Here is a 26,979-nt window from a genome sequence, read left to right as displayed (position 1 = left end):
TAATGTGTAACTCTTTCTTAAAAGTGAACTTTCCTTCAAAAGGGAAGGAGAGTAGCCCCAGTTTGAGTTAGTCTTCAAGTAAGTCTGTTTAAGACCAGATGTTGTGAAACCATCTTCCCCTCAGGCTTGTAACTGGTAACAAGGTTTTCATACAGTGCCCTTTAAGTGTATGGATGGTGGGCAGATCAGTGTGTAATTAATGCAAAAATACCACCCTCTGCTCTCTAACTTAGCCCCTCCCTCAAAAAGAATTATTCCTTGAGGTTAGTAATTAGGACCAACAGCTTTAGTCCAGATGCTGCATTCCTTTTCAAAGGGTGGTTCAAGTGTGTGCAGTTTAAAAATCTTTACCCTAAAGAGCTGCTGTTTTCACGAATATCCTAAAATGAATGAAATATAAGGTCTGATAGATTTACTTTGGGGAAGAAGTTACTGTCAAGCAATGGCTCATTGAGGTTGAGAAGCCAGGAAACTGGGCAGTTAACTGTTCTATCTCTGTGTGTTAATGTCTTCGTGGTGAAAAAGCATATGGGCAACACTCTTGAGTAGATACTGAAAGTGTGCTGTTTAAAAAAAAAAAAAAAAAAAAAGCCACACAGACTGCAAGTGCTTTAACTCACCTTGCTTTCATCCTGTGAGAACAAGCCAGGTACTAACCCCCTTTGCTGCAGTAATTAAAGGAAAATCCATCAAATGAGAGCTCACAGCCAGCAAGGTCCAACACTTGGAATTCATTAGTGACCAAACCTGAAGAGGTAGTGTAACAATCATTCTGGGGTAGTGCAAACAGATCATCCATTCACCAACACAATTTTAGAAAAATATAGCCCACATTCAGGTACCAAAATAATACTTTGAGTGTCCTGCCTCTGCATTATACCCTCATAAGGCCTTTGACATCCACAAGAAAAATACAACTATTACTTATCCCCATCATTTCATATAACTTCATTAGTTACCAAGCACCTTGTGAAGGGAACTAAATCTTAGACAGCAGCCAGTAGGGCTAAAGACTGATTCCATGGATTGTCTGTAAGAGAACAGAGTTGAAACTATACTGGCTTAAAATAAATTGGGCCACACTCAGATGCTGCTGCCCCCTTTCTGCTTTCTCCCTTTGACTGTTTGGCCCTAAACCCTTACAAAGGCAATTTGAGAAAGGGGCTTGACCAATCCAATTAAAGAGGGGTGGTGAGTATGGCTATGCGGGAATTTCCACCTCATTTCATCCAGGACAAAGGCTAGAAGCACTTCTGCAGTGGTTATAAGGCACTTAAGTTGAGCTTGCTCTTCTTCACCCACGATATTCCTTCAGCAGCTGCCCTGCTATCACTAGTCTCTGGATCTCACTTGTCCCCTCATAGATTTCTGTGATTCGAGCATCCCGGTAGTGGCGTTCCGCTGGCATTTCTGTTACGTAGCCCATTCCTCCCAGGATCTGGATGGCCTGAAACAAAAGCAGCGAGTCTTATGTCAGCGACTCGGTGCACCATGGACACTGCCCTCATGCTGCAATCCTCATGTGAGTGATCCTAGTCTAGTAGCAACCACAGGGAGGAGAGAGAGGTCATAGGGTGTATCAGTCATGCTGGCACCTGGTGGACCCCTTCTCTGTAGAATAACTTGTTGATTAGTCATCCAGCATACCCTGCAGTGAGCATGATGCAAGATTGAGGCAAACTGTGTTGTACCAAGGATACAGCCTTGAGTTATTTGCCCTCCCTCCTTTCATTAGGTGCCAGTGACTGATGCGGTTATCAGCTACAGGGAAAGGCACAGAAACTGAAGTGTTGTTTGGGTAAGCAGTAGCATATTTCACCATTGCACTGAATAACTCTGCTTGGGCTTCAAGCCTGCCCTGCTGCCATACAGTTCTAGGCCTAGCAGCTGAAGGGACTTTACACAGGGGACAAAATAGCCCACAGCCTTTAAACAGATGTAAGCACCAAGGCCAGAAAGGAATTCTTGACAGCAGTACATGGTGTATATACAAAACTTAGTTCCTCAGCAAGAAAGCTGAGCTCTATATATATACACACTTAATTTTAGGCTTGGAAGAATTAGGTTTTTACATGGGTAGATGTGCGTATCATACACACCAACTGCTTAAAAATATTTTCATTGATAAACTTAAATGATAAAAATGCTGCTTGAGAACCAAGTTTGATGTAAGGATATTTACTTACTATATTTTGACACATGTTGACAATTGGTATAAAGTTTTATAATCTGTCATTAAATCATTGTCTAACTTTCCACAACTGACATTTAAATAGATAATAAACATAACTATTATCCATCAGTTCTAACAATACAAGTAACATCTGGTCAAGCCTACTTCTTGTAATCCCGAGAGAAGGCTGGACAAGTTTATCCCCCAGGCTCCCCTCGTGTGGGGAAGAAGAGACAGATTCTTAGATAGACGGTTACCTGATGGGAAATGGCAGTTGCAGCCTCTGATGCAGCTAGCTTGGCCATTGCAGCTTCCTTTAAAAACAAAGCTATTTTGTAGAGGTTATAGAGCAGGGCGCTAGTGTCAATATTCGTGCACCACCCGAAACAAAACTTTGTGCACACGCAAGTGAGCCCGAATTCACACCCTCTGTGATTCAATGTACTTCTCCTGATTGCTCAAATTCTAGCATGAGACTTTCATTGATAAGCCATCGCCTTCTCCACCTGTTTGATTAGAAGATGCAACTGGTGAGAGGGGCTGGAGCCAACAGCAGACAGCCAAAGAAAAAGCACATGGCTCCAGTACACACAGGAAATGGGACGCACTTAAGTTGCCCATGCCCAGATTGCTGTATGCATGAGCTTCTTTTTACTATTGGAACGTTGATTCGTAAGTGTTTAATTATTAAATTGTCAGTGATCAGGTAGGTAGGTTGCAGACTCTGGCTGATACTTTGAATGATAGAAACAAAGATTAGTTAAGCAAACAAGCCTACAATTATACTCGCATTCAAAGATGGAATGGTGTATTAACGGGTGATTAAGGCTATATTGCATTCTGATGTAAATGGCCTATTCTGTAACGTAATGGTAGCTCCTCTAAATTTAGCAAGTGTTTTTTTTAAATAAAACTCATACTAATTAAACCTACCCATTACCATCTCTGCCACCTTTTGAATGGCTTTTTTACATTACTCAATCTAAATATCTGAACCAATGTTCTTTTCATGCTATCAATAAACAGATAATTTTAAAAACCCCTTTAGTCGAAGTATAGGCACAACATAGCTCTGGGTCTTGTTCTCCATTCTGCTGTCTCCAACTTAATTTTCCATCTTGTTTATAGTTATTTTTAACTTAAGTAAAAATTGGGCTTCACGATGTAGCACTGTATGGAAGATGGGTGTTGCCATACCACAGCAATGGTCTAGAGGAAGCTGTAAAACCCCATTACACAGACAATTATGTCCAAAGGAGAGGGTTCTGCCTCATCCCAGGGGCTGGCTTATGCCCTGAAGCAAAAGGGTTTGTAGCAAATTATCATATTAATTAATGTTGTTTTTCAAACCATGCTAAGCTCTTGGCCTTACTGTTGTTGGAAGTGAGTTCTAGACATTACTGTATTTAAAAAACAGTAATGTCTAAAGTTTTTCCCTATTTTGTATTGTCACTGAAACCCTGGACAGAAGAAAAAAAATAAAACACTTTTCCTCTATTTATGTACTTGATTTATTTGACAGCTCTTTGGCTCAAGTCCATTTCTCCTATTTGTGTAGGTATTTTTTAAATATATCAACAGGGCAGAGAAAAACTCTTTAAAAATCACAAATTGGCAGGGGAGATCAGGAGCAGTAACAATCTGAAACTACTTCAAATTGACTAAATTTCAGGTTGATGAAATGAACAAAGTGAATAATTAAAGAGCATTTTCAGTGTAATAGTAACAGATGTTGAGGTACTATGGCAGTAACATTAGTTGACATCAGTCTAAACAAGTTGTCCTTGCAGAAACCCTGCAATAGCTGCTGTGGGGTACCCACAATCGATGACCAGAGTCCTTAACCTGCTGTCTGTCTAAAGGGTTCACTCCCTGTCTCTCCACCTCAGCCAGACATACAAAAATGTGCTACTTGGGAGGTCCTCACATCCATGCTTAACTAGCAAGCATTCTAAGTGAGCTCTCCTCTGGCTCACCAGGGCAGTCAGGACTAGCAGTGGTAGAGGTCAGAATCCCATGTACACTCTCACAACCCTCTGGTGCTAGCACAAGTACTGCTTTGTGATTAGTGCACCTTAAGTTACAGGGCAGGGTTTTTATCCTGATTGTCTAGCACCCTTGTACCGACATAGCCAAGCTAGCCCTGCATACCTGGGACCCTGGACCTGCTATGCTAGCTCAGTACATCTCCCATGCACAGCACAGAGATACTGAGTTTCTGCCTGCCTGGGATATGAAGCTCTGGGGTTACTCACAGGACTGAGATGGGGAGCCAGGATCACCATGTTCAATTTGTGAAATTGAGCTGGAGACTACCAAGATCTCAGCATCTTAGGTGATCCAAGATGTAACAAGAGCAACTCCTTGATTTGTTAACCCTTCCAAGTCACCTACTGAATCACCCATTTATAAAAAAATCTTGCATCTGTCACAAATGCTACATTGTGGAACAGCTTAAATTAATATAAACATTGTTTTTTGGGAGTTCTGGAGAAGGTAACTGGATGCAGGTCCCAGATCCAATAAGAAGACCCATTCTCAGGCGGCCATCACATTCATTGGGAGGGGACAGTGCTCCCACTGCCCATGCTCTCTTTGCTTTGTGGACCGAGGATCTCAGTTGCCAAGGTTATGACACTGCACCTTTCACTGGTGTTAAATTCTCTTTTCAAGTGGGACCTGCTGAGTCAGATTGCAAGGGATCTATGACCTGGCCTTCCCCTTGACTGCTTTGGGCATAAGAGACTTAAGCAGCAAGGGGGATGCCATGCAACGTTTAGTGCCCTCTGTTAGTCATTTTCTGAGATTAACTAAACTAAACACTGGAAGAGAACTCATGGTGGCTAGGGGCTGGACCGGATAACTCAATAGGGTTCCCATTGTTTAAGATTCTATGCATATGCCTCTCATTGCTAGATCAACAGCAGATTACAGAAAGCAGGAAGTACCTTTGTGTAGGGTTTCCCATTGTCCTTCAACATGGCTGCTCTCCAGGTCAGCAGGCGAGCACCCTCCAACGCCAGTGCCATGTCTGCCAGCTTGAACTGCAATAGACAAACATTTGAGGGCAGAACTCATTTGCTTCTCACACCACCTGTGTTGACAAACCTCTCAGAAACCCAAAGCATCCCCCCAAAGTAATGGGGAAGTGCCCGAGCCACTGAGCCAGACCTGTGCATGTGCATGGAGGCAGGTGTAAATCTAAGTTGCTTGCACACATGGTGTCCAGAGTTCAAGGTGCGTTACCTTCCCCAGGCCAGCTACTGTGCTAACACAGCAGGACTCTTCTAGAAACACTCAGAATTACTGTCACCAGACACAGGACTATCTTCAGCTTAACCCATACCTGAATAGCCTGCAGCTTAGAAATGGGAGAACCAAAGGCCAACCTCTTCTCAGCATAATCCACAGCACAGTCCAGAGCTCCTCGAGCTATTCCAAGAGCCTGCGAGGCAATCCCAATCCTGCCCGAATCCAAGGTTTGCTGAGACACACACAAAAGTTATATACATCTGTAATTCCAGTCACACCATGGACTGAAGGGTGAATATACCTGCATGAGCTAGCAATCTGCAGTCATGTTGGCACCCCCTGGACAATCCCACAATGTATGGAACTAAAAATCCTCAGTATATTTAGGACATCCCAGATAGATACTGAGATCAGAAGAGGGGAATGAAAAGGGAAGAAGGCATGACCAAGGCAAAGAAAGGGGGGAAGTAAAGAGAAATTAGACAAAGATACAAAACTAGATTTACTTGTTACCTTATTCCCTCTACTTTTAGTAACCACTCTTTGTTTCTCTCTCGAGTGAACACTGTGGCTACAATTTCCAAAAAGGACAAGTGATTTTGAGTACCCAATTTTCAGAAAGTGCAAAGTTCCCAATTTCTGAGCATCAGGTTCCTTTAAGGTGTCACAGGTAACAGCCCAAAAAACAAATCGCTACTCAATTCTGAGACTCTTGGCCCAAGACACACTCCCTTACTCTGAAGGGGGACACAAGCTTTCCTTCCCTTGCATGTACTGAGGTGGGTAACTAGTTAGAGGCCTGTTCAGGGAGGCTCAACTCTGTGCTATGTCTCTCCCCCACACCCCAGCAAGGTACTGGCACCTTTATAACCTCTAATGAACTGAATTTTCTTGGAACAATGTCAGTGTTGCTCCTTCCTTGTTCAACCAGCCAGGATTTCATTCAAAAAAGCAGCAGTTTGCAACATTTACAAAAGATGTGGCAGTGAACATTCCTAACCCCACCCCATAAAGAGGCCTCTTTACAAGAAGGGTTCCCAGCAGAAACCTCCACATCGAACTCTGGTGTATTTGAAATTTAATTCCAGAATAACGTGTCCTAAAATTCCCTTGCGCTGAGACAAGTCTGGAGATGAAAGGAAGGATGATGGAGGCAGAGACCTACCTAAATCATGGTGCTGATGGCAGGTGCTCTCCCAGCCCTCCAAATTTTTGACTTTTATGACAGCTTGGGAACGAGTCTAGCTCATGGGACTGCAAGAGTCAACCTTTAGTTGTTATTCCAGCCCTGCTTAGAGCGAAATCAGCTCTCCCAAGAGTTCAAAAGTCCTGCTACACTGCACATAATGTTCCCCAGGCATTATCTTCGTCGTCGTGCCAAGATTTCAGTTCCTCAGGAGTCACACATGCTCCCCAAATAAGATCTAATCTATGTCTGGATGAACTCCAGAAGGTGTCCTCTCTGCATCAGCAAGGTATGAATTTCTGCCTCTCCTCCATAGAGGGAATTAAAGAGAAGCATCCAAAAGATCTTGTGTGTTTCCTCACAGGGAGATCAGCAGATGTAGGGTGAGATGGTGGGAGGAGAGGCTCTCCCTCTGCTTCATATCTGCTCAAGTCCTACACATGAGGTTTGCCAGATAGGCTCCAAAAAGATAAGACCTAGCAGTGGTGCTCCTCGATTGCCAAGAAGGGGTCACTACACACACCATTGGCTGGACAACAGTTTATATGGATGTAGTCCTGCACCAACCCTGTCTTCCCACAAGTCCAGCTGGCACTCACCATAGCAATTTTGAAGCCCATCCCCTGCTGCCCCAGCAGATTGGCCTTGGGGATCCGGCAGTCCTCGAATATCAAATTGGCTGTGGAAGAGGCTCGGATTCCTAGTTTGTCTTCTTTCTTCCCCAGCGAGAGTCCAGGTGTTGGCATAGGAACCAGGAATGCACTAATGCCCTGCAATCAGATCCAGGATCTTAACATTGCCTCCAACCTCTCATCATGCAGCTGGGCAAAGCTCTCCTGGGAAGCACATGAGGCTAATCCCAACTCACTTACCCACCCATCCAACAGGCCATGGGAAGGGAGTGGGAAAGGAGAAGTGATGGATCAGAGGGGAGATTAAGGGGGAGGAAATAGTCCTCCCTGCAGTAAGCTCTGCTCCAGCTTCTCTCAGCTGAACTCGGAGCCCCATGGGATAGGCCATCCATCTACACCCCCTCTGGCAGCACTGCATCCCACACAGCCCCCCCCCCCCCCCCACTTTCTGAGGGGACACAGGCTTCTCCCAGCTCTTCGTTCTGACTCCACAGTCCAATGTAAGCTTATGGAGCCTTTTACCAAGTGCTCCGCATGCTACTTCCAAGAGCTACATTTAAGGCTATAACCCACTGAGCTCACCTTGTGTTTCTGGGATTTGTCTGTGGTGGCAAACACCACGACAGCAGAGGCATCCCAGGCATTGGTGATCCAGGCTTTGGTGCCATTCAGGACCCATTCATTGCCGTCCAGCCATGCCACTGTGGAAGCAGCTCCAGCATCGCTGCCATTTCCTGAGCAAGGCACCATGCAAAACAAAACCGAAGTATTCCTGTTCACTCATGTAACCAAAGGCAACAGAACCAATTACTTCTGCACCCCAGGGGATTGGGCCTGGAGCTCCAGAATTTACACCCGCACACGCTAGCCAATCACAGCACATCTAGTAACAGTAGCACACGCTTTACTGGGGGCAGCTCCATCTCACCTCTAACTTCACAGAGCCACAATAAACTAGGAGTGGAAATGCCATCCTCTCAGAGGCTTCTCTCACTCCAAGCTCCCATACGCATTACATCTCTGCTCCCTGACATTACAAAGAGGGAAATTTACAAGGGGAAATTGTTCTCTGCCATCAGCCCAGAAATATTAACGTTCATGTTACCTGGTTCACTGAGGGCAAAGCACCCTATTTTGTCTCCGCTGGTGAAGGGAGCAATCCACTGATGCTTCTGCTCTTCAGAACCAAATTTCAGTATTGGACCTAAATACAGAGACTTCAAGAAGACAGAAGTCATGTTAATTTACCCTGCAAGAAAAAGTGAACCAATAACTCCCGAAAGTCCAGCACCCTCCAGGCTCAGCAAAGGCAGATGTCATTCCCCATCAGCACTGATTCACACTACTCAACTGGCAGAGTAACCCCTGGCTGCTAGGACTGGTTCCACACACCCTGTTTCCCAGACAGTGAGAGGGTCTTACATTAGTGACACTCATGACGACACCCGTGGATGCACAGCCCCTGCTGATCTCCTCCACAGCGATGGAATAGGCCAGGTAATCAAGTCCTGCCCCTTTATACTCCTCCGGCACATCTATGGCCAGCAACCCAAGGGCACCCATCTTCTTCACCTAGACAAGGAGAAATGGACAAGTGAGAGGCCTTGTCTATACTGCAGAGTTTTGTCAGCAAAAGGCAGCTTTTGATGGCAAAACAGTGGAGGTGTACACACTGCAGTGCCAGTTTTGACGACAAAACAAAACCACCTCAACAAGACACGCAGGACTTTTTGTGCAAAAGTTGTGCTGACAAAGAGCCAGTGTAGACGCTGGCGTTCGTTATGTTGATATAACTGGCCTCCCCCGGTATCCCACAATGCCTGCTATGATGACTCTGCTCAGTGTTTTGAACTCGGTTGCCCTGCAGGCATCACCCCTCCCCTGTCAAAGCTCCAGAAAGCTTTGACATTCCTCAGCCTAGAAAGCTCACAGAGCTGCTGAGGAGGCTGTGGGAGAACTCCAGAACCGCAGGCAAGCAGAGCGGGTTGCTGCTCCCGGGGGGGGGGGGGGGGGAGAGGAGGAGGAGGAGGAGACTGCTGTGCAGAGCTGGGGACTGATGGGGGGGGGTGTCCCTCTCCCCCAGGATTGGTGGTTCAGGTTGCTGTCTGAACTTAGAAACAGCATGCCGACACACTCTCCCCCAACACACACTGCATTTCTGTCTCTCCTCACAACACACACTTCAGTTGAAAAATGGCTGGCAATCTGATAGGATGCCCATGGAACAACACAATTGAGAAACTTGCATCATGTGATGCTGCACCTGCCCCATGAGGCATTGCAAACCCTTCCCAAAGCACAGTGCGGCCAGTTGCAGAGTGGGATAGCTACCCACAGTGCACTGCTCTCTGTAGATGCAAGAGCTGCTAGTATGGATGCACTCTGCCAACACAAGGAGCATAGTGTGGACATGCAACAGCGGTTTAATTAAAGTACTTTAAAGTGGCATAACTTTTGTCGACAAAACACTGCAGCGTAGACCAGGCCAAAGAGTCTCTGCATCAGTGATGCCCTGGCAAATCCCCAAGTACATACGTACAGCAACACACACCGCCCCACCCTCATGGATGCACTTGAGCACATGCACACTCCAGCTGTGTTCCTGTTCGTTCACATGACCACAAGCAACAGAAACAACTACTTCTGCACTCTAAAGAATCGGGGGCACCTATGCACATACTAGCCAATCCTGGCATGTCTGGTAACAGCAGCACGTTCTTTACTGGGTCAGCTCCTGGGTACACAGATGTGCTATAGTGAGCCTACCAAAGGACACACCTGCTTTTGATTCAGATGCTCAACAGTTGCTGAGCAGCCACAGCTCACAGTGACTGCAATAGGAATTACAGATGCTCAGAACTGATGCAGCCCTTGCTGATTAAGGGCAAGTTACCTGAAGTTGACTATGCTCATTGCCACATGAGACAAAGACTAGCTCTGTTTTAACCTAGAATCACTCCCAACCATAATGTTAGGTTATTCTCACACTCCCTAGCAAAGCTCTGTTCATTACACTGTACAGAGGTGATTGAGGAGAAATCTAGCAGATCCAGTCCTTGCAACTATACCTTGAAATCTTTTACTCTATTTATACTGCATCCTAAAGGTACTTAAGAAAAGGGCTTTTAGTTGACAGGAAAGCAATTTTAGCTGTCTCACTGAAGTTGTCTTTACAAGGAGTTAATTATTACCAACACAATTCAAGATATTCCCCACTCTGGGTTACCAAACATGTTCTGCCTTCTCAATCTTAATCTCTTTGGGCAATAATTGTGTGTGTATCTTGTACATTGCTGAGCAATTGTCATGGTTTAAGAACAGGATTGATCTTGTATTTTATGACATTGCCAGGTAATTTGGCTTAACATTTAGCTATTGTAAAAATTAAACTACTTGAAATCTACCCAGATTCTTCTGTTTATTCCAATAGAAACTGTTTTGGAATTTTTAAATAAAAAGTTCCCCTTGCCTGTATTTGCCCCCCAAATATTGTGGCTCTGAGCCATTATATGAAATCCAGAAAGGGAGACTATAAAGTGATCATGAACAAATGACACTGACTAATTTTATGTGTAATGCCATAGAATTAAATGGAAAATTTTAATAGCATCAGTGGGGGGAATATACATTAGAGTCAACGTCTTTTCAGTTGTAAGAACCTCAGTGGTGATCAGTAAACCAGGGGAGGATACTCTAAGAAAATAAATTAAAACGAGTATGACATTTTAGGTGGCCAGTGACTCAAACTGGGGAGAAAAAGTGTGCCTTTTATTTTGCGTACGCTCAGTTTGAAGCCTGTGGGCTAAGGCAATAATATTTTGCTTTCTAGGACAGCATCTTTGATTGTTAACAATCTAGTTAGCGTTTTAAGCCATCCAGCTGCATTGGTACTGCAACAAAGGATGGCTGAGCTCTTTTCACAAAAGAAAAACATGTAGACACTGGTACACTGGAACTCAAACAATCCCTTCCTGCTTCTAATGGTCAAGAAATAAAATGTGCAGCTTCTCTTTGGCAAGATGATTCTCTTGGTAGTTTTCATTCATTTCATCAGCTGAACTACGCTCAATACATGCACATTTTATTGTTATATACTATTCTGCTGCAATGTGTGACCTGTCTCCTCTTTACTAAAGTGATTTAATGATTTTCCAAGTCAGATGCATCACATGCTGTATTAACTACAGTAGCCCTGGGGAAAGTCGCTGGGAGAGAAGAGAAAACTCAATGGTACCAAAGTCCAGAGGGAAAAGACACAGAAGGGCAATTAACATGCACAATGGCTGGCATATGTTATGGTTTTAAGCTAAATAACAGTGTGTCCTACAGGCAATACAATATAATGTCTGAAAGTACAAATGCTCCTGACAGAATCCCTTGTGTATCACTCTGAAGCTTTGGTTTCTCATGCCGATTTGTGCACTGGTCACATACAGAGACACCCTGATACAATGGAGCTGGAGAACAGCGTACTCAATATGATGCACGAGGCAGCATCTGACATGTGTGATCCAGATTTAAACTGAACATATTTTGTGCTGACCTCAGGGCTGGGCCATGAGCATCTGTAGGGAGGCATGTAGAGGTCAGGCCACATATTGGTGAGGCTGGGGCACACAGTCATAAGAATGGCAATACCGGGTCAGACCAAAGGTCCATCTAGCCTAGTATCCTGTCTTCTGACAGTGGCCAATGCCAGATGTTTCAGAGGGAACGAACAGAACCGGTATCAAGTGATCCATCCTTTGTCGCCCATTCCCACCTTCTGGCAAACAGAGGCTAGGGACACTATCCCTGCCCATCCTGGCTAAAAGCCATTGATGGACCTATCCTCCATGAATTTATCTAACTCTTTTTTGAGCCCTGTTATAGTCTTGGCCTTCCCAACATCCTCTGCCAAAGAGTTCCACAGGTTGACTGTGCACTGTGTGAGGAAATACTTCCTTTTGTTTGTTTTTAAACCTGCTGCCTATTAATTTCATTTGGTGACCCCTAGTTCTTGGGTTATGAAAGAGTAAATAACACTTCCTTATTTGCTTTCTCCACACCAGTCATGATCTTACAGACCTCTATCATCTCTCTCCTTAGTCATCTCTTTTCCAAGCTGAAAACTCCGAGTCTTATTAATCTCGCCTCATAGAGAAGCTGTTCCATGTCCCTAATCATTTTTATTGCCCTTTTCTGTACCTTTTCTGATTCCAATATCCCCAGATCTGCACACCATCATCCCAACCCCTACGCAAATGAGCTGCACTCACCTGTTCAGCAGGAAAGCGGTGCTCCTTATCGAGCTGAGCAGCAATAGGAACCAGTTCCTTCTCAGCAAAGTCCCGGCACGTCTGGCGCAGCATCTGGTGGGTCTCTGGTAACTCCACTGTCCGGTACACGGTGTGCAGCTGTCGCAAGCACCCAAAGGTCAGGGCTAGAAAGTAAGGGGAGGAGATGAAGGGGATCCCTTGCAACCATGCCCTAGAGCCAGGAAGTCCAAGCAGGGAGGAATAATGGTCCAGCAGGTCCATACTGGCCTGGGACGCTGGAGACCCAGGTTCCAGCCTTTCCGGTGAACTCTGGGCAAATCAGTCTCACCCCCACCCCCCGCCTGTCCCAAGGGCCGCGAGGCGCTCAGACACCACGGTGAGGGGCCCTACCAGCCCCGCCACAGAAGCACCACAGGTGAAGTGCAGCGCGTCTGGGCGGGACTGAGCCTCGTGCCCCCCAGCAGGCTCCTGCCCCTTCGCAAGGGCCCAACCCCTGGTAGCGACCAGGCTGTGCAGGAGCCGGTCTGGGCTCCGGGCTCGGCGCAAACTGGCAGCGCGGCAGCCCCGGCAACCAGGACGGGACACGGGACCCCCACCCCCAGCCCGCTGGCGCGGGAAGCAGCCGCTGGCTCCGCTCCTACTGGCAGAAAGGTGAGGCGAGCAGCGCCCGCCACTGCCCCGGGCCTCGCTCGCCGGGCCCCTTCCCGCGTTCTGCCCCCAACGCCCGGGTCCGCTCCCCACCTACCGACCTCGGGCAGCAGCGCCGCCGCCCCGGGCTAGGAGTGTAGCCGCCATGCTGGTACCCAGCCCACTGCGCCTGCGCCCCAACTCGCGCTGGATAGGCGCGCCTCCGCGTCATGAATATTCATGAGCAGCGTTCCATAGCCCCGGGTCCCGGGCGGAGCTCGGCGGCCGCGGCTGGGGGGCGGGGCCCCTGGCAGCGACTCGTGCTGGGCAAGGGGCTGGCAGGCCCCGCGCGACACACGCTGGGGAGCGGCGGCCAGTGCATCGCTGGTGCTTTGCCCGCAGCCTGCCCCAAGGCCGGGCCGCCATGGTCACGAGGGGCCGGCCCTGGCCAGCACGGGGAGCACAGTGCAGCTCAACCCCTGGGGCGCCGTGACCCGCCCTTTGCCCAGTCCCCGCTAGGGTGACCAGATGTCCCGATTTTATAGGGACAGTCCCGATTTTTGGGTTTTTTTCTTATATAGGCTCCTATTACCCCCCACCCCCTGTCCCGATTTTTCACACTTGCTGTCTGGTCACCCTCGTCCCCGCTAAGGGCTGTGACCACAACAGGCTAGAAACAGCGAGTAGCCCGTGCCTGACGCTAAACCTACCGCTGCGGCTTCTGCGCTCGCTGCTCTGCGCTGGGGGGAGCCGCTAAGCCACTTGCTTTATTTTACGCAGAGGCGGTTGCACCTCATTGACCAGCGATGCCTTGTAACTCTGGCCAAGAGAGAGTGAAACAAACCTGTAGCTAACGGGGGGCCTCCCGGTTTAAAAGGCCTTATGTGAGCCACAAGCTTTCCTGAGGGAGGCCAGCTGCGGAGACAAGAGCTGCAAAGTTCTAGTCATGCAGATAAAAACTTGGTCATAACCCACCTGTTTTCCCTCCCTGGCGCCGTATGGAGGGAAGCTAGTAGCTCCTCTTTCCATCTGTCATCCCACCCCACCCCTTAGCAGACTGTAACCTCACACTATATAATCTGAGTTCTTAATCTGCATTCAAAAGGCTTCCAGGCTAGGCCAATATCTACATTACCTTCCTACCAAAATAGCGTTCCAATCCTGAGCTGGGTTTCTAGGCACTAGAGCAGGGGTAGGCAACCTATGGCACGCGAGCTGATTTTCAGTGGCACTCACACTGCCCGGGTTCTGGCCACCGGTCGGGGGGCTCTGCATTTTAATTTAATTTTAAATGAAGCTTCTTAAACATTTTAAAAACCTTATTTACTTTACATACAACAATAGTTTAGTTATATATTATAGACTTATAGAAAGAGACCTTCTAAAAACGTTAAAATGTATTACTGGCACGCAAAACCTTACATTAGACTGAATAAATTAAGACTCGGCACACCACTTCTGAAAGCTTGCTGACCCCTGCACTAGAGTAATAATAAACAGAAGTAAGGCTTAACCACGACTACCCTTCCCATCATGCAATGCTCCATTTGGAGGCCAGCAGCTTCAGTGTGCATTGGATGGTAGAAGCCATAGTCTCAGCTTTCTTACCAGTTATAAATCTGCACTACAGATTCAAGGTGAAATATATATGTTTCCACTGTTGCCCAGAGTGGGTCCAAAGCTAGAAGTGAGGTACTGTGTTTTAAGAGTCTAATGGAGGGATCGCAACCCCGAAGGGGGTCACGAGATTATTACCTGGGGGTTGCAAGCTATCAGCCCCACCAGGCATGGGGCTGACAGCCTGAGCCCCTGTTAAATTTAATACCCCCATTTTTAATTTATAAGGGGGGGTCGCACTCAGAGGCTTGCTGTGTGAAAGGGGTTGCCAATACAAAAGTTTGAGACCCACTTGTCTAATGTGAGTCTGAACACTGGGGTCTGCCTTGTGCTGAGAGCTGGTATAATGTGAGTGAGCCAAGAAACAGTACTCAGTCCCATTCTTGTGAAAATCCTGGTTTATTACTATTGCTTGGGACAAAATAACATTTTATACAAATAAGTCGCCTAGTTTACTCTGGACAAGGAGAGACATGACAAGACACAGTGGAATGAGGATCCAAGGTAGAAGGACAGCAGAGGAGGGAAATATCACAAGCAACTTCATTGATGCTTCTTGCATTCTCTGTGAAAAATATCTTTAAAAAGGAAAAAATATATTTCTGTTAAATCTCCACTGAACTGCTACTGTCCTTTGTAAACTAAGGGGAACCTGCAGCACCCAAGGATCATTCTTGGATCTAAAGGGACAGACATGGATGATATGGAGACAATATGGACCAAGACTTGGAGGGCTCCCAGGGTAAAGGGTATCATGAAGCAGAGAGCCAGTCCCAAGTACAAGGAAATGCTGGGCTTGTTCAAATATCTGATTCACAGAATGAAGCAAGTATGGATGCTGGGTTATATTTCCCCTCAGACAAACTGGTCATGTGAAGGTGTAACGCTACCCATGTCCTGTTACAAATGCTCTGATAGGAGTGCCAAAGCTTTGGGGCACCAAGATGCATTTGCAACTTGCCACCAGCCCAAAGCCCACATCTAATATGCCTATAAATGTACCTCATTAACAAAAAAACAAAAACAAATCATAAGTCAATATAGATGACCATGATATTTGTTAGTGCTTGTATCTTCCTTGACAGATGAAGAGGAATTGCTTGTTAGACATCGCCAGCTACCCATTAGCTTTGTCCTCACCATTAAGCCACAGGGAGAGGGCAATGTTTTATGACTCCAAGAATAACATCTGGTACTCGAGTCGTACATTATTAGACAGCAGTCATCTGTGTGTGTGGCAGGGTAGATGTGGGCTACTATGTGAAGAGCCCTGCATTAGGAGGGCATCACAAAGCCCAAAGCTTGATGTGACAAGACAGTGGTTCAGAAGACAAACATTGGATTTAATGAAGTACAGAACCTGGAAGTGGAGTTACCACACTACTTGGCCAAATTCATCTTGCTGCTCCACCACTTATCACAAAATATTATTCATCGCCTTCCTGATTCGTTTCCACTAACATATCCTGTTTTCAAATGTTTTTACCATTATTCCTGGACCTTGACTAGAGAAGCAGAATGAAAATCCCAGCCCAGAGAAGCTGCAATGGGAAGAGACTTCCAGCTCTTCTCCTGTCTGATGAGAAGCACTTAAAACCATAAGGAAATACACAAAGGAAGACAGTTCATAACTAAGGGAGAGAACAGGGACAGCGATACCTGGTCATGTAACACTACGTGACCCTATCACACCAGCTGCAATACAAAATCTTCAGTCACCCATGGAACAGTTGTGCAGGAAGTTTCCTCTCCTCTCTTGCACAGCACATGGGCCTGAAGCAGTCACCTTGAGAATATTTCAGCCTGGTCCCAAGAGGACAAATACTTTATGGAGTTAGTTTCTGTTTGCATTTTTGGCCCTTTTACTTACAGTATAAGCTTAACTCCCCACTCCCTTTCAAGCCTAGTGTATACTAACAAGAGGGAGGTCAGTCTCACACTGATCTCCCACCCACTAACTCCTTAGCCAACACTATAGAAATGTCTGCCTCATTCCGTTAGCACCGGCTCCGTACACATATATACCACGTGGAAATGGACAGTCCATTTGAAGGGGGAGGGGGAAGAATGTGTGGAGATTCCCATTCAGTTCCTCCCTGGTTTGAGGAGCTTGTACTCAGCAGCAAAGGACGCAGACTGAAGGCGAAAAGATTCTCTGCTAATCATGTTTACCATGGGCAGGGAAGTACTCCACAGACCCTCTTCTAAATGGAGAAGCTAACAGCATCCAGGAGAGAGGGAATACTGGATTGTGCTCAGTATCCAAAACTTCCTCTGCCTGACTAACTCTCCCAGGATAGTGTTGCCCTCTTATATGATGAGCTTTTTTCTCAGCATGCCTTTCTGGGGCTAGCCTTTTAAATCTGGAAAACCAATGCAACTGGCAGCACCTCTCTTTTCCAACTGGGAAGTACCTGTTATGATCTTCAGTTTTCCCTTTCTTATTGCTGAGGAGATGGCAATTCACACGTGAGACACCCAGAGCACCAGTCCTTTCCTCTGCCCTGACCTCTGGGTGCTCAAGATGACCACTGCAGTTTGGAATGGACTCTTCTTCAGCAGCTAATACCCAGTCCCACATTTCCAGGAGTATACTCATGCTAGGCAGATGTACTCTGCAAAACAGCAGCTAGATGGCACCCAACCACTGCCAAATCCTCCTACCTACTCTAGATACTATTTAAAGATTTGAGAATACATCTTATACATGTTGGGATGTTTGTGTATAGAATATTCCCTGTTGCTGGCTCAGGTGATAACACATCCCTTCTGGCTACCTCATTATCCATTAAACTTGGAACAAATACAGACCATCACATTCATAAGAACAAGCAAGATATAGTTGCTTTAAACAGAGAATTAGACAAAAGTCATATTTAAAGGCACCTGGATTTATACTACACACAAGTTCAGCTAGATTTCCCACCAGCTCCTTGGGAATAACTAGTTATCTCCTTAGACATTCCTCTCTTGAGCATCCTGAAACACATCAGGACAGAAAGCACTTTTCTGGGGCAATTGTGTCCTCTCAAAAGAAGTATGATGTACTTGTGTGAGAAAGGATCTTTCAGTATCACCATGGCACAGTGCAAGGAGCTCTGGAGACAGCCCCAGCAAAAGGAGAACTAGAGACCTTTCTTAAGATACACCAGCTCTACTGATTCTGAACTAACAATCAAGTAGGGTTACATGCACGTCCCTGGGGAAGCTGATAGGTATAAATTGCAGGAGAACTGTTCTTTACCTCCCAGCTTTCTAACACCACAGCCATACACACACATCTTAACCCTGGTCACCTTTATTCTATTCATGCTCCCAAGGTATTTGTTGTGATGGCCCACAATTAATGCCCTCTCCAAAACGGAAAAAAGGCATTTGTGGTATCATTCATAATTAACATCCTCCCCTATAACTGAAGGTTCTTTCATGATCCTTATCCCACATTTATTCTCACCTGTTACCTTGTAGCTAGTTGATTCTCTGTGCTAGTGCTAACACTATTAATCTCCTGCCACACAAATGGAACAATGGCTTCCTTTTACTGTGTATATATTAACAAGCCCTAGGTTGTAACATCCACATTCCTACAATTGTGATTTAATCAATATTTAGTCCTGACAAAGCACAGTGTACTTTGGACATTACTTAGCATGACTGGGAACCAACTGCAGCCAGTGTGTGTATGGCCACAACGTGCATTTCCACTGTCTGAGGGGGAACAAACGATACTGGCACCGATCCACTTGTCTAGCATAGATAAGGCCAAGCTGTTAGACACAAGAGGCAGGCCTGATCAGCAGTAGGGCTGGAGTGCGAATGAATGGCAGGGGTATCAGTGGATCAGGGTATCCAATATGACACCCAGATAAGCATTTCACTAGTGCACATTTGCGTGGCAGAGAGCTAGACCCCAGCTTCACTGCCAGGGACACATATTGTGTCAGTGCCTGACACAAATATTTCTTCCCATCTTCAATGCCAGGTGCTACATAGTTATGAAACATACACTTTGGTTTGGCTGCTCTAATAGCTGTAGTAATTATCTCCACAGAAGAAGTCATTAGAAGTTTTCTAAATCTTAAATATAAATGATCCAACTAAATAGGTCAAACACTGGCAGAGGCCCAAATCCACATGGTTTAAGGATAAAATCATGTCAGTTCCTGTTGGATCACCACAAGCAGCCACCCCCCAACAGTGCCTGAACGTCCTGATCTGGGCAGCATTTAGGGCTCAGTTTAATACTAGCACAACCCTAAGCACTGGCCCAAGCAACACAAAGTCGATGAGCTGGTAACACCATTGCCTCTTACTATAATACCTCTGATGTGTCACATGGGTTTAAAAATATATAAAAAGACTGAAGCCTAGGAAGATCTGCCTGCTAAGCAGAATGTTCTTCAGGTGACTCTCCAGGTTCTCCCCCAACCTCCAAAGAAAGAGCTAAATGGACAGACCTCCTACCCCCACAGTGCAGCTTGAGCAGAAAAATCTCTCACACAGATGCAGGGGAAATGAAGGTGGCAAGATTAACTTCAGCCCTAAGGCTGAGCCCCACTCGTAACCCAATTATTCCCTAACAACAGCTCAAGGAGTAGGGAGTCTGGCAGGTTGATTTAATGGCCAATTTAGTGTAATCTCTCTTTTCAAACATGCTGAACCTCAATTCAAATCCCTTGCAAGACATACTTGTAACAGATTAAGGAATCCTGGGAGTGGCCCAGGTCCCTGGAAGCAGAAGGAAGATTCCTGCACCATTTAAAGCTAGATTCATCCCTTCTTGTAACTCTCCCCGTGAGGGATGGGGAAGCAGGGGTGCACACTGGGAGCCAGTCTTAGTCATTCAAACAGACTGAACCATTATGCAGTAAAGAGGTTATCTGTCTGTCAGGCTCCACTGGCTACTTGGAGAAAGCAGATTCTCGTACTGAGAAATAGTTTGCCCACACATCAGCTGAGCTCTCTGGACAGGGGGCAGTTTGCCCACTGGGTGGCACAGGGTGTAACCTAACAACAAAAACCATAACATCAATAATCTGCTAGCAGAGCCTTAGAGTCCCTGATGCGAAACCTAAACAAGGTACCATCAGAAACAGAGAGAAAGCCAGAGGCAGGGTACGTAAGAATGCCAGGGAGGGGAGTGTTGCAGGGAGATTTCCTTTACTGTCACGAACTGCCACCTCAGCCTTCTTGCTTCATGTTTTGAGTCCATGGGTGAAGGAAAGGTTCAGCAAGAGGCCCTGGTGCATGAGACAGCAGCACTTCTCCCTTTGTGCAAGTCTGGAATGGTTAGGGATAGCACAGCGTCCAGTGGACATGAATGCAATGGTTACTGTCCCCCATTGTAGGCATAGTCAGCCTTGTTGTGCATGATCAGCTTGTTGTCCACAAAGTAGAAGCTGTCTGAACGGGTCTCATAGGGGTGTTCAACCATCAGGCGGACTGTAGGAGAGAAAGGTCAGTTACACTCATGAGTATTGTATCTGGCACATCCCAAGGGGCAGTGCAGTGTTAGAGGAAAACAAGCATGTGGTAAAAAAAACCTTTGTCACTTTGAAGTTCTGCCCCTAAGGAGAGGTAAGAGAAGCAAACTGGTGTAACCGTGAGAGCCTCAGGAGCTTTGCACTGGCCCACCTGTTCAGCCTATCCCTAGAATGCAGGTCTTCAGGCTGTCAAAGCCAACTGGAAGAGGGTGGATCAATTTCACACAGATATTCTGGACCCTGTGTCAGGCCACAGTACAGCAGCACTGAACAAGTACATTCCTTCTCTGAGACCTGCCTGGTGTGGAGTAAGTGGAAAAACTAATGTCACTTGCACGCCCAGCTTGTGTACTCAAGTCACATACAAACTCAGCTCACCCTCCCTCTGCCAGACATACCCAGAGAGTGGCAGAGAGCACTCAACTGTTCCTGTTCAGTCTGTCCCTCAATGGCATAGCACATCTTGTAATAAAACCATATTTGGAATACTCACAGCTTACCATCACAGATGGCTCTCCACAGGCTCCCAGAAAAGAAACAACCCCAGTCTGCAGCTGGAGGGCTCAAACCCCAAACAGTGGGTGCTATGAATGTATGTCTTTGGCCTTTAAGGGAATATTCTCTCCAAGTCACCACGGTTACCTCTTGGACTATGCATTGAGGCATTATGTGCAAAAGCCACTGTGACTCTGAGGTCACCAGCTGCCAATAAAAGAAAACACCAAACCTCAACCACACAGCATATGACGGCAACTTGCTCAAGACTACACAGTGAGCCATCAGCAGAGCCAGAAACTGAACCCAGATCTACCTGTTCCTAGTTCCCTGTCCCACCACATGACCATCTATCATCTCAGGGAAAGAGAGCATTTGAACACAGCTGCAGTTCAGTGAGGGAGGAAGGATACCTACTGAGGTCCTCTGAGAGCTGGGGGAACTCATAGATGTGTTCACATGTGTTCCTGCTGCTGGGGATGCAGAAGCCAAAATCAAAGTCAAAGTTCTTCAGCAAGCGATCCCGGAAGTAATGTCTCTCAATCATTCGGAAGTTTGACACTGGCTTGTCTCCCACTGTAAACTCCACTCTGCAGGCATAGGGCAGGAGAAATACACCTCATGAGACCACCTACCTCACTTCAGACTGGGAGAGGTAGAGCGCCTCAGAGCTGCGGTTATGCAGAACCTAACAATAGGGCTGATATCACTGCTAAACCGAGGCAGATCTTGGAATCTTCCCTGTCACTATTAGCTTCTTTTTCATTTGTATTGTGAACTGGGTTCTCTCTAGTCCATTGTTAAGTTCACCTATGAATTGACAGGGTTGGTACCTAAAGTTCCCTGGAGGCATTACTCCCCCCTCTTTGTATGAGCTTTTACTTACGTTGCACCGACTGTCCGGAGACGGAGAAATGCTGGCGTGAACTGATAGCGAACAAAGCGGCCTGCACTGGTGTCCACTTCTCCACTGTCATCCTCATCCTCATCATCTTGCTCTAGAAGAATTTACCAACTCAGAGTTAATCTTCTGATGTTCTAGAAGTAACATGCCGATGGCTTGTAGGTGGTATACAGAAACCATCCAAGACATTGCTCAGACACCTGGCACTGCAATATCTAAAAACTGTTCTTCATATGCTACTGGCATTAAGAAGTTAACAGAGAACAGTTTCATAGCAAACGTTCACAATTGATTACATGGACCAAAATGTCACAAAGATGCATGTCCAGGAATCAACTATGGAAGTACATAGTTACTTGACCACTAGCCTTTTACCTCCAGGATCTGCACTCCAGTCTTCCTTTGGCTACTTACACATAAAGGGACTTTTGGTGGGGCTTAACTATGGAATTTGATAAACCTTGACCTAGTGTTCAGGGGGAAAAAAATCAAACCATATCAGACCACAACAGCAGCACCACATCTATGGGGCATGCAAGTCCCCCAAACACTGGGCACCATCTGTAACAACCTTGCTGAGCCAAGGAGGTAAAGGGATCTCTAAGCACAGTATTCGCATCCCACAGAGCTCAGAAATGGAAAAACAGTACCAGCCTGCAGCTACTCAGCAGCAGCTTTGAAATGTACTGCCTATATGAGATCACTTCCTAACAACCATGTGTCAGTAGTATAACACACACTATTAGAGCTGCCCGAAATGCTGGCAATTTCAGGGCTGAAAGGATCACAGGGAATGAACTCCCCTCTCACCCGTACAGCTGGTCCTTCATGGTCAGGGTTGAGGCACATTTACAGGGTAGTATGGATGAAGCTCTGTGCTGTACCTATCCCATGGAAAGAGGATTTCAGTCTCCAAGACACCTCTCGCTATCACTATAGTCACTTCACATTCTTTTTTTAGACAGTAACTAGAATATTCGCAGGCAGAGAAGCTCTCAGTCCTGCAGGAATCCTAAGGGATGACACAGGTGAACTCAATACACTATGCATAGTGAAAGATCTTGGTGTTTGGCCTGCACGGCCCCTTCCCTGCATCCCACCAGAACCCATAATATCTAGCCCTTTCCCCACTGTCAGCAGGTTCTACCTGAAGCAGAAGGCTTGGCAATTTCGAACAGCACTGTTCCTGTCTCCAGGTCCCGGATCTTGAATCTGGTGAAATCGATATTGTAGATGTTGTCCTCAGGTTTGCATAAATAATCTAGGAGAGAGAGGAACATATTAGGGAGCTCTTTTGCTCACGACAGTCCAGATCAGGAGAAGAGAATATGGGCCACTAACCCATATGCCTCAAAGATTCTCCTCTCAGGTATCAAAAGGCCTTCAGCTACATTAACTGAGCCCAAGCACCTTAGAACGTTTAGGGATATTTCCCAAAAAAGCAAGTTGGCAGTTAGACTAATCAAACAGTACAATGCAGTTCAGCATTTGGACTCAGTGCTGACTGAACCAAGTTACTACTACTCATATGTATATATTGTATCACTACTATAAGTTACTACTACTATTCAGCTGTATATACTGAGTGAGCTAATCCAATCAAAGAGGGAAAACGAGGCTATTTATTCAGTATGCCACAGTTTAACACAAGCACCACCTAAGCAGCATCACTCCTGCAAAAAAGCCAACAGGACAGATTGCAAAAGGGAAGGACATTTGGCTCCTGCTTCATCAAAACTACTGGAAAGTGAGAGACCAACAAACTCGAGGAGTAGACTGAACAAGGCTGACAAGCAGTCTCAGGGTTTCAGGGATATTCATCCTAGATAGGCAAGTAAAACAAAACTTTGATGATCTAGCCAATTTAGGACCTAAAACCAAAAATGTAACATCTACACGGGCATGCATGTGGAACTTCACATAAAAATCTGGGTCCCTATGGACCAATACAGTCTCAGTATTCCAGACCCTGACAGATTTTGTCCCCCAACTTTTCTGTCTGTGTGAACAAATGTAGCTGGTGCTGTTAAACCAGAAAAGGCTGGATGCCTCAGCACCAAGATGGACCTAGTTGGAAAAGCAGAGCTCTGTCACAAGAGCCTGACAACTTCTGCCTTTCTACCTTTTAATCTAGCAAGCCAAATATAGCTGCTGAGAGAGGAAGCAGAGTAGGTCCTTCACCTAGTCTAAACTAGGATGTTTTCTGGAAGGGATACTGGGGTCCCCAGGGAAGAGGTGTCCTGGACCGGAAGGAATATTGGGTGTCCTGGCAAGATTACTTCTGGTGTCCTCAGAAGAGGATATCAAGTTCTGCAGAAAGACTGACACTGGAGCCGCAAGGGGGGGGGGGGGGGGGGGAAGCTATATGGAAGGAGTGGGCAAACTATGGCCCAGAGCCTCATCCAGCACTTCAGACGTTTTAATCCGGCCCTCGAGCTCCAGCCAGGGGGCGCCATGGGAGCTGCAGGGACGGTGCCTGTGGACAGGGCAGCACGCAGAGCTGCCTGACTGCAGCTCTGTGTGGGAGCTGGAGGGGGTATGTGCAACGGCTTCCGGGAGCTGCTTGAGGTAAGAGTCACCCGGAGCCTGCACCCCTAACCGCCTCCTATGCCCCAACCCCCAGCCCCAGCCCTGATCCCCCTCCCGCCCTCGGAACCCCTCAGTCCCAGCCCAGAGCACCCCCAATCCCTCATCCCCAGCCCAGAACCTGCACCCCCAGCCAAAGCCCTCACCCCCTCCTGCACCTCAATCCCCAATTTCGTGAGCATTCATGGCCCACCATACAATTTCCATGCCCAGATGTGGCCCTCGGGCCAAAAAGTTTGCCCACCCCTGGTATAGGGGGTTCCTGGCGGAATGCTAATGGACGCTGGGGGTAAGGTGTACGGGACCCCTCGGGGGCCGATAATGGGGCCTCGGGTGTATAGGGTTTCTGAGGGGATGATAATGGGGTCCCTGGGGGTGAGGTGTGGAGTCTCGGGGAATGATAATGGAGCCTCTGAGGGGCAAAGTGTATGGGGTCCCTGGAGGGGCGCCTCAGAGCAATGGCCACGAGGTCCCCGTGGGCCTCACACTCGGCTCTGCCGGAGGAGCCCGGGATGATACGTGGGGCAGGACGCCCGCGAGTGGGGCTAGCCTGGGGGGGCGGGAAGGGGGATGACAGGGGTCCCCCCAGGGCGGTAGCAGCACGGACGGCCCCGTGGTGCCAGGTCCCCCAGCCCAGCACTCACTCTCCGTGACCCGGCCCAGCCCCAGGACGTGTTCGGGCCGGACGGTCTCCAGCGCCAGCAGCTCGGACTCTGAGCGGGGCAGGGCCGCCCGCGGCGCCGCGTCCCCAGAGCCCCGCCCCCCCCGCAGCCGGCTCAGCACCCCCCCGCTTCCCGGCGGCGGCTTCTTCTCGGGGCCTGGCGCCGCCACCCTCGGCCTCGAGCCGCTCATCGCCCCGCCACCTCTGCCAAGATGGCCGCCGCCTCCCTCCGTAGCTATGGGAGCGAGGGGCGGCGCGCCGGCGGGGTCAGAGGGCAACGGCGCGCTGCTTGGCAACGGGGGTAGCGGCGACGCCGGAAGTACTTCGGCCCCTCTGCTCGGCTCTGAGAGCCCGGCTGGCGACTGAAGCTAAGCATGGTCCACTGCGTGCAATGCCTGGAAGGGAGACCCAATCTGGCAACGCAGAGTCGAGCTCTATTGCGTGGAGCGGTCAAGAGCGTGCTCCGGGCGCTGGGCCTGGCTCTGAGGGGGAGGAGGGACGCCCTGGGATGGGAGCCCTGTGGCTACTGCCACACACCCCTTCTCCCTGTGCCCTAACCAGCTAGACACGGTTATTCAGCATCAGCTGCCCCCCCCCCCCTACGTGGCAGGGATCAGCCCCACCCACAGTCTTTCCCCCTGAAAGTTACTGTGCAGAGCAAAGCCCAGGAGCTGCTGGGAGTCAGGACTCCTGCAATGCTGGGCTGGCTATGCGCCGCATCCGTGCTCTAGCTCTCGGGGGCAGCTCGCTGTTACAGGGCTGGTTACTGTGCCCTGCAGTCACAGCCAGAGGTGGGGACATTGAGCAAGCTGCCGCGGAAGAGCTATGCTCACAGAAAGGATCATGGGCAGACAGAGCAGTACAAGGGAGGGGGGGGGGCACTTATGCTTTGGTGAATTGATACCAGGTAATCGGAACCAGTTTGGATGGGGATCTAAGTTGTTACAAGAAAATATGGCATAAGGCCTATTTCTCAATCCTGCTAACAGCAGCTTTGTATTCTGCACTGTGGATGCCCTAGTCACATCTCCGCTGCGTGCCATTGGAGACACCAAACCCCATTCCAGCTCTGCCCACATGCAGCCTTCCCTCTCAGGGCACAGCAGAGCTGAAATAGTGTAATTTCTAAAACTAGCCATGGATCTGCAGCACTGATCAATATGTCTGAGCCCACAAGGAGGCACCTAGGGCACATTAACATTTCGGAACAGCTTCAAGAGGGTCGCACAGATAGTATGCTAGTCTGTGTGTTCACAAATACATCTCATTCTGAACAACACTTTTGCTCTGCTCAGCCCATGGCTAGTGTTCACTCATTTTAACAATGTTTTTTTAAGTTATATATGAAGCATCTGCTTCCAGCCCTAGCAGAGTCAGTCACTGCAGAGATTCTAAGGCGGATGAATTTGGGCTGACAATGCAGAGGCTCCTAGGAATTAATTGAAGAGATGAAAACAGCACTGCTCCCACACACAAGGCTTCAGGGACTGAATTATCCTCTAAGATGCGTCATGAGGCCCCATTTCTCCCAGTAGCTGTAGTTAGAGAGGCAGCTCTAGCCCTTAGCAAGCACAGATTTGGAGCAAATAGAAACATTACTATATTACTCAATTTAATTGAAGGAAGTATCTTCTGGGGCAGCAATTTAATTACAGAGGATGGGTAGCTTCCATCCCTGAGGAGAGAGAGGAGCAGTAGCGTCACAAAACAGTGGTAAGTAATTTCACTTAATGAAGTGGTTACAAGTTGTGGTTTCTTGATCTCCCAAGCACCAGCCCACACAGCCAGTAGGGGTCTGAACCCTATAACTAAGGTCACAGGCTTCCATGAATTTTTGTTTATTGCCCACGACCTGTCAGACTTTTACTAAAAATACCCGCGATGACAAGATCTTAACCCTACCTATAACTATTCCATTTTGGTAGTGGGCCAACGCAGCAGCAGCAGACTTACAATCTAGGATACCTTCGCTCACCACACCAGCCTCCAAGTACCTGACCCAACCTCAGGCTGAGTGGCTTTGCTTTTTGCACCTCCCATCCTTCCTCTGCATGTTTATTGAGGAAGTAAGCTGTGTGGGACAGAGCCAAGACTTCCTACATCTC

The 26,979-nt window shown here is 47.5% G+C and overlaps 2 protein-coding genes across 2 annotated transcripts; both read right to left on the bottom strand.

Annotated features, from left to right (window-relative positions):
* Positions 1-713: 713 nt before the first annotated feature.
* On the bottom strand, positions 714-13,296 carry ACADS (acyl-CoA dehydrogenase short chain). The gene is made up of 10 exons (XM_065417760.1): positions 13,251-13,296; positions 12,502-12,665; positions 8,666-8,815; positions 8,349-8,460; positions 7,826-7,977; positions 7,211-7,381; positions 5,520-5,657; positions 5,122-5,217; positions 2,431-2,487; positions 714-1,447 (listed from the first exon to the last, which is right to left on the bottom strand). Exons 1-10 carry the CDS (start codon positions 13,294-13,296, stop codon positions 1,295-1,297), a joined length of 1,239 nt encoding a protein of 412 aa, XP_065273832.1. The 3' UTR covers positions 714-1,294.
* A 6,778-nt stretch (positions 13,297-20,074) lies between these two features.
* On the bottom strand, positions 20,075-25,065 carry UNC119B (unc-119 lipid binding chaperone B). The gene is made up of 5 exons (XM_065417940.1): positions 24,858-25,065; positions 22,775-22,888; positions 21,610-21,721; positions 21,141-21,313; positions 20,075-20,187 (listed from the first exon to the last, which is right to left on the bottom strand). Exons 1-5 carry the CDS (start codon positions 25,063-25,065, stop codon positions 20,075-20,077), a joined length of 720 nt encoding a protein of 239 aa, XP_065274012.1.
* Positions 25,066-26,979: the final 1,914 nt, after the last annotated feature.

This window comes from Emys orbicularis, chromosome 16 (genome assembly GCF_028017835.1).
Source record: "Emys orbicularis isolate rEmyOrb1 chromosome 16, rEmyOrb1.hap1, whole genome shotgun sequence".
NCBI classification, from domain to species: domain Eukaryota; kingdom Metazoa; phylum Chordata; order Testudines; family Emydidae; genus Emys; species Emys orbicularis.
The sequence above is the reverse complement of the archived record's forward strand: the minus strand, read 5'-3'. Positions and strand labels throughout refer to the sequence as shown.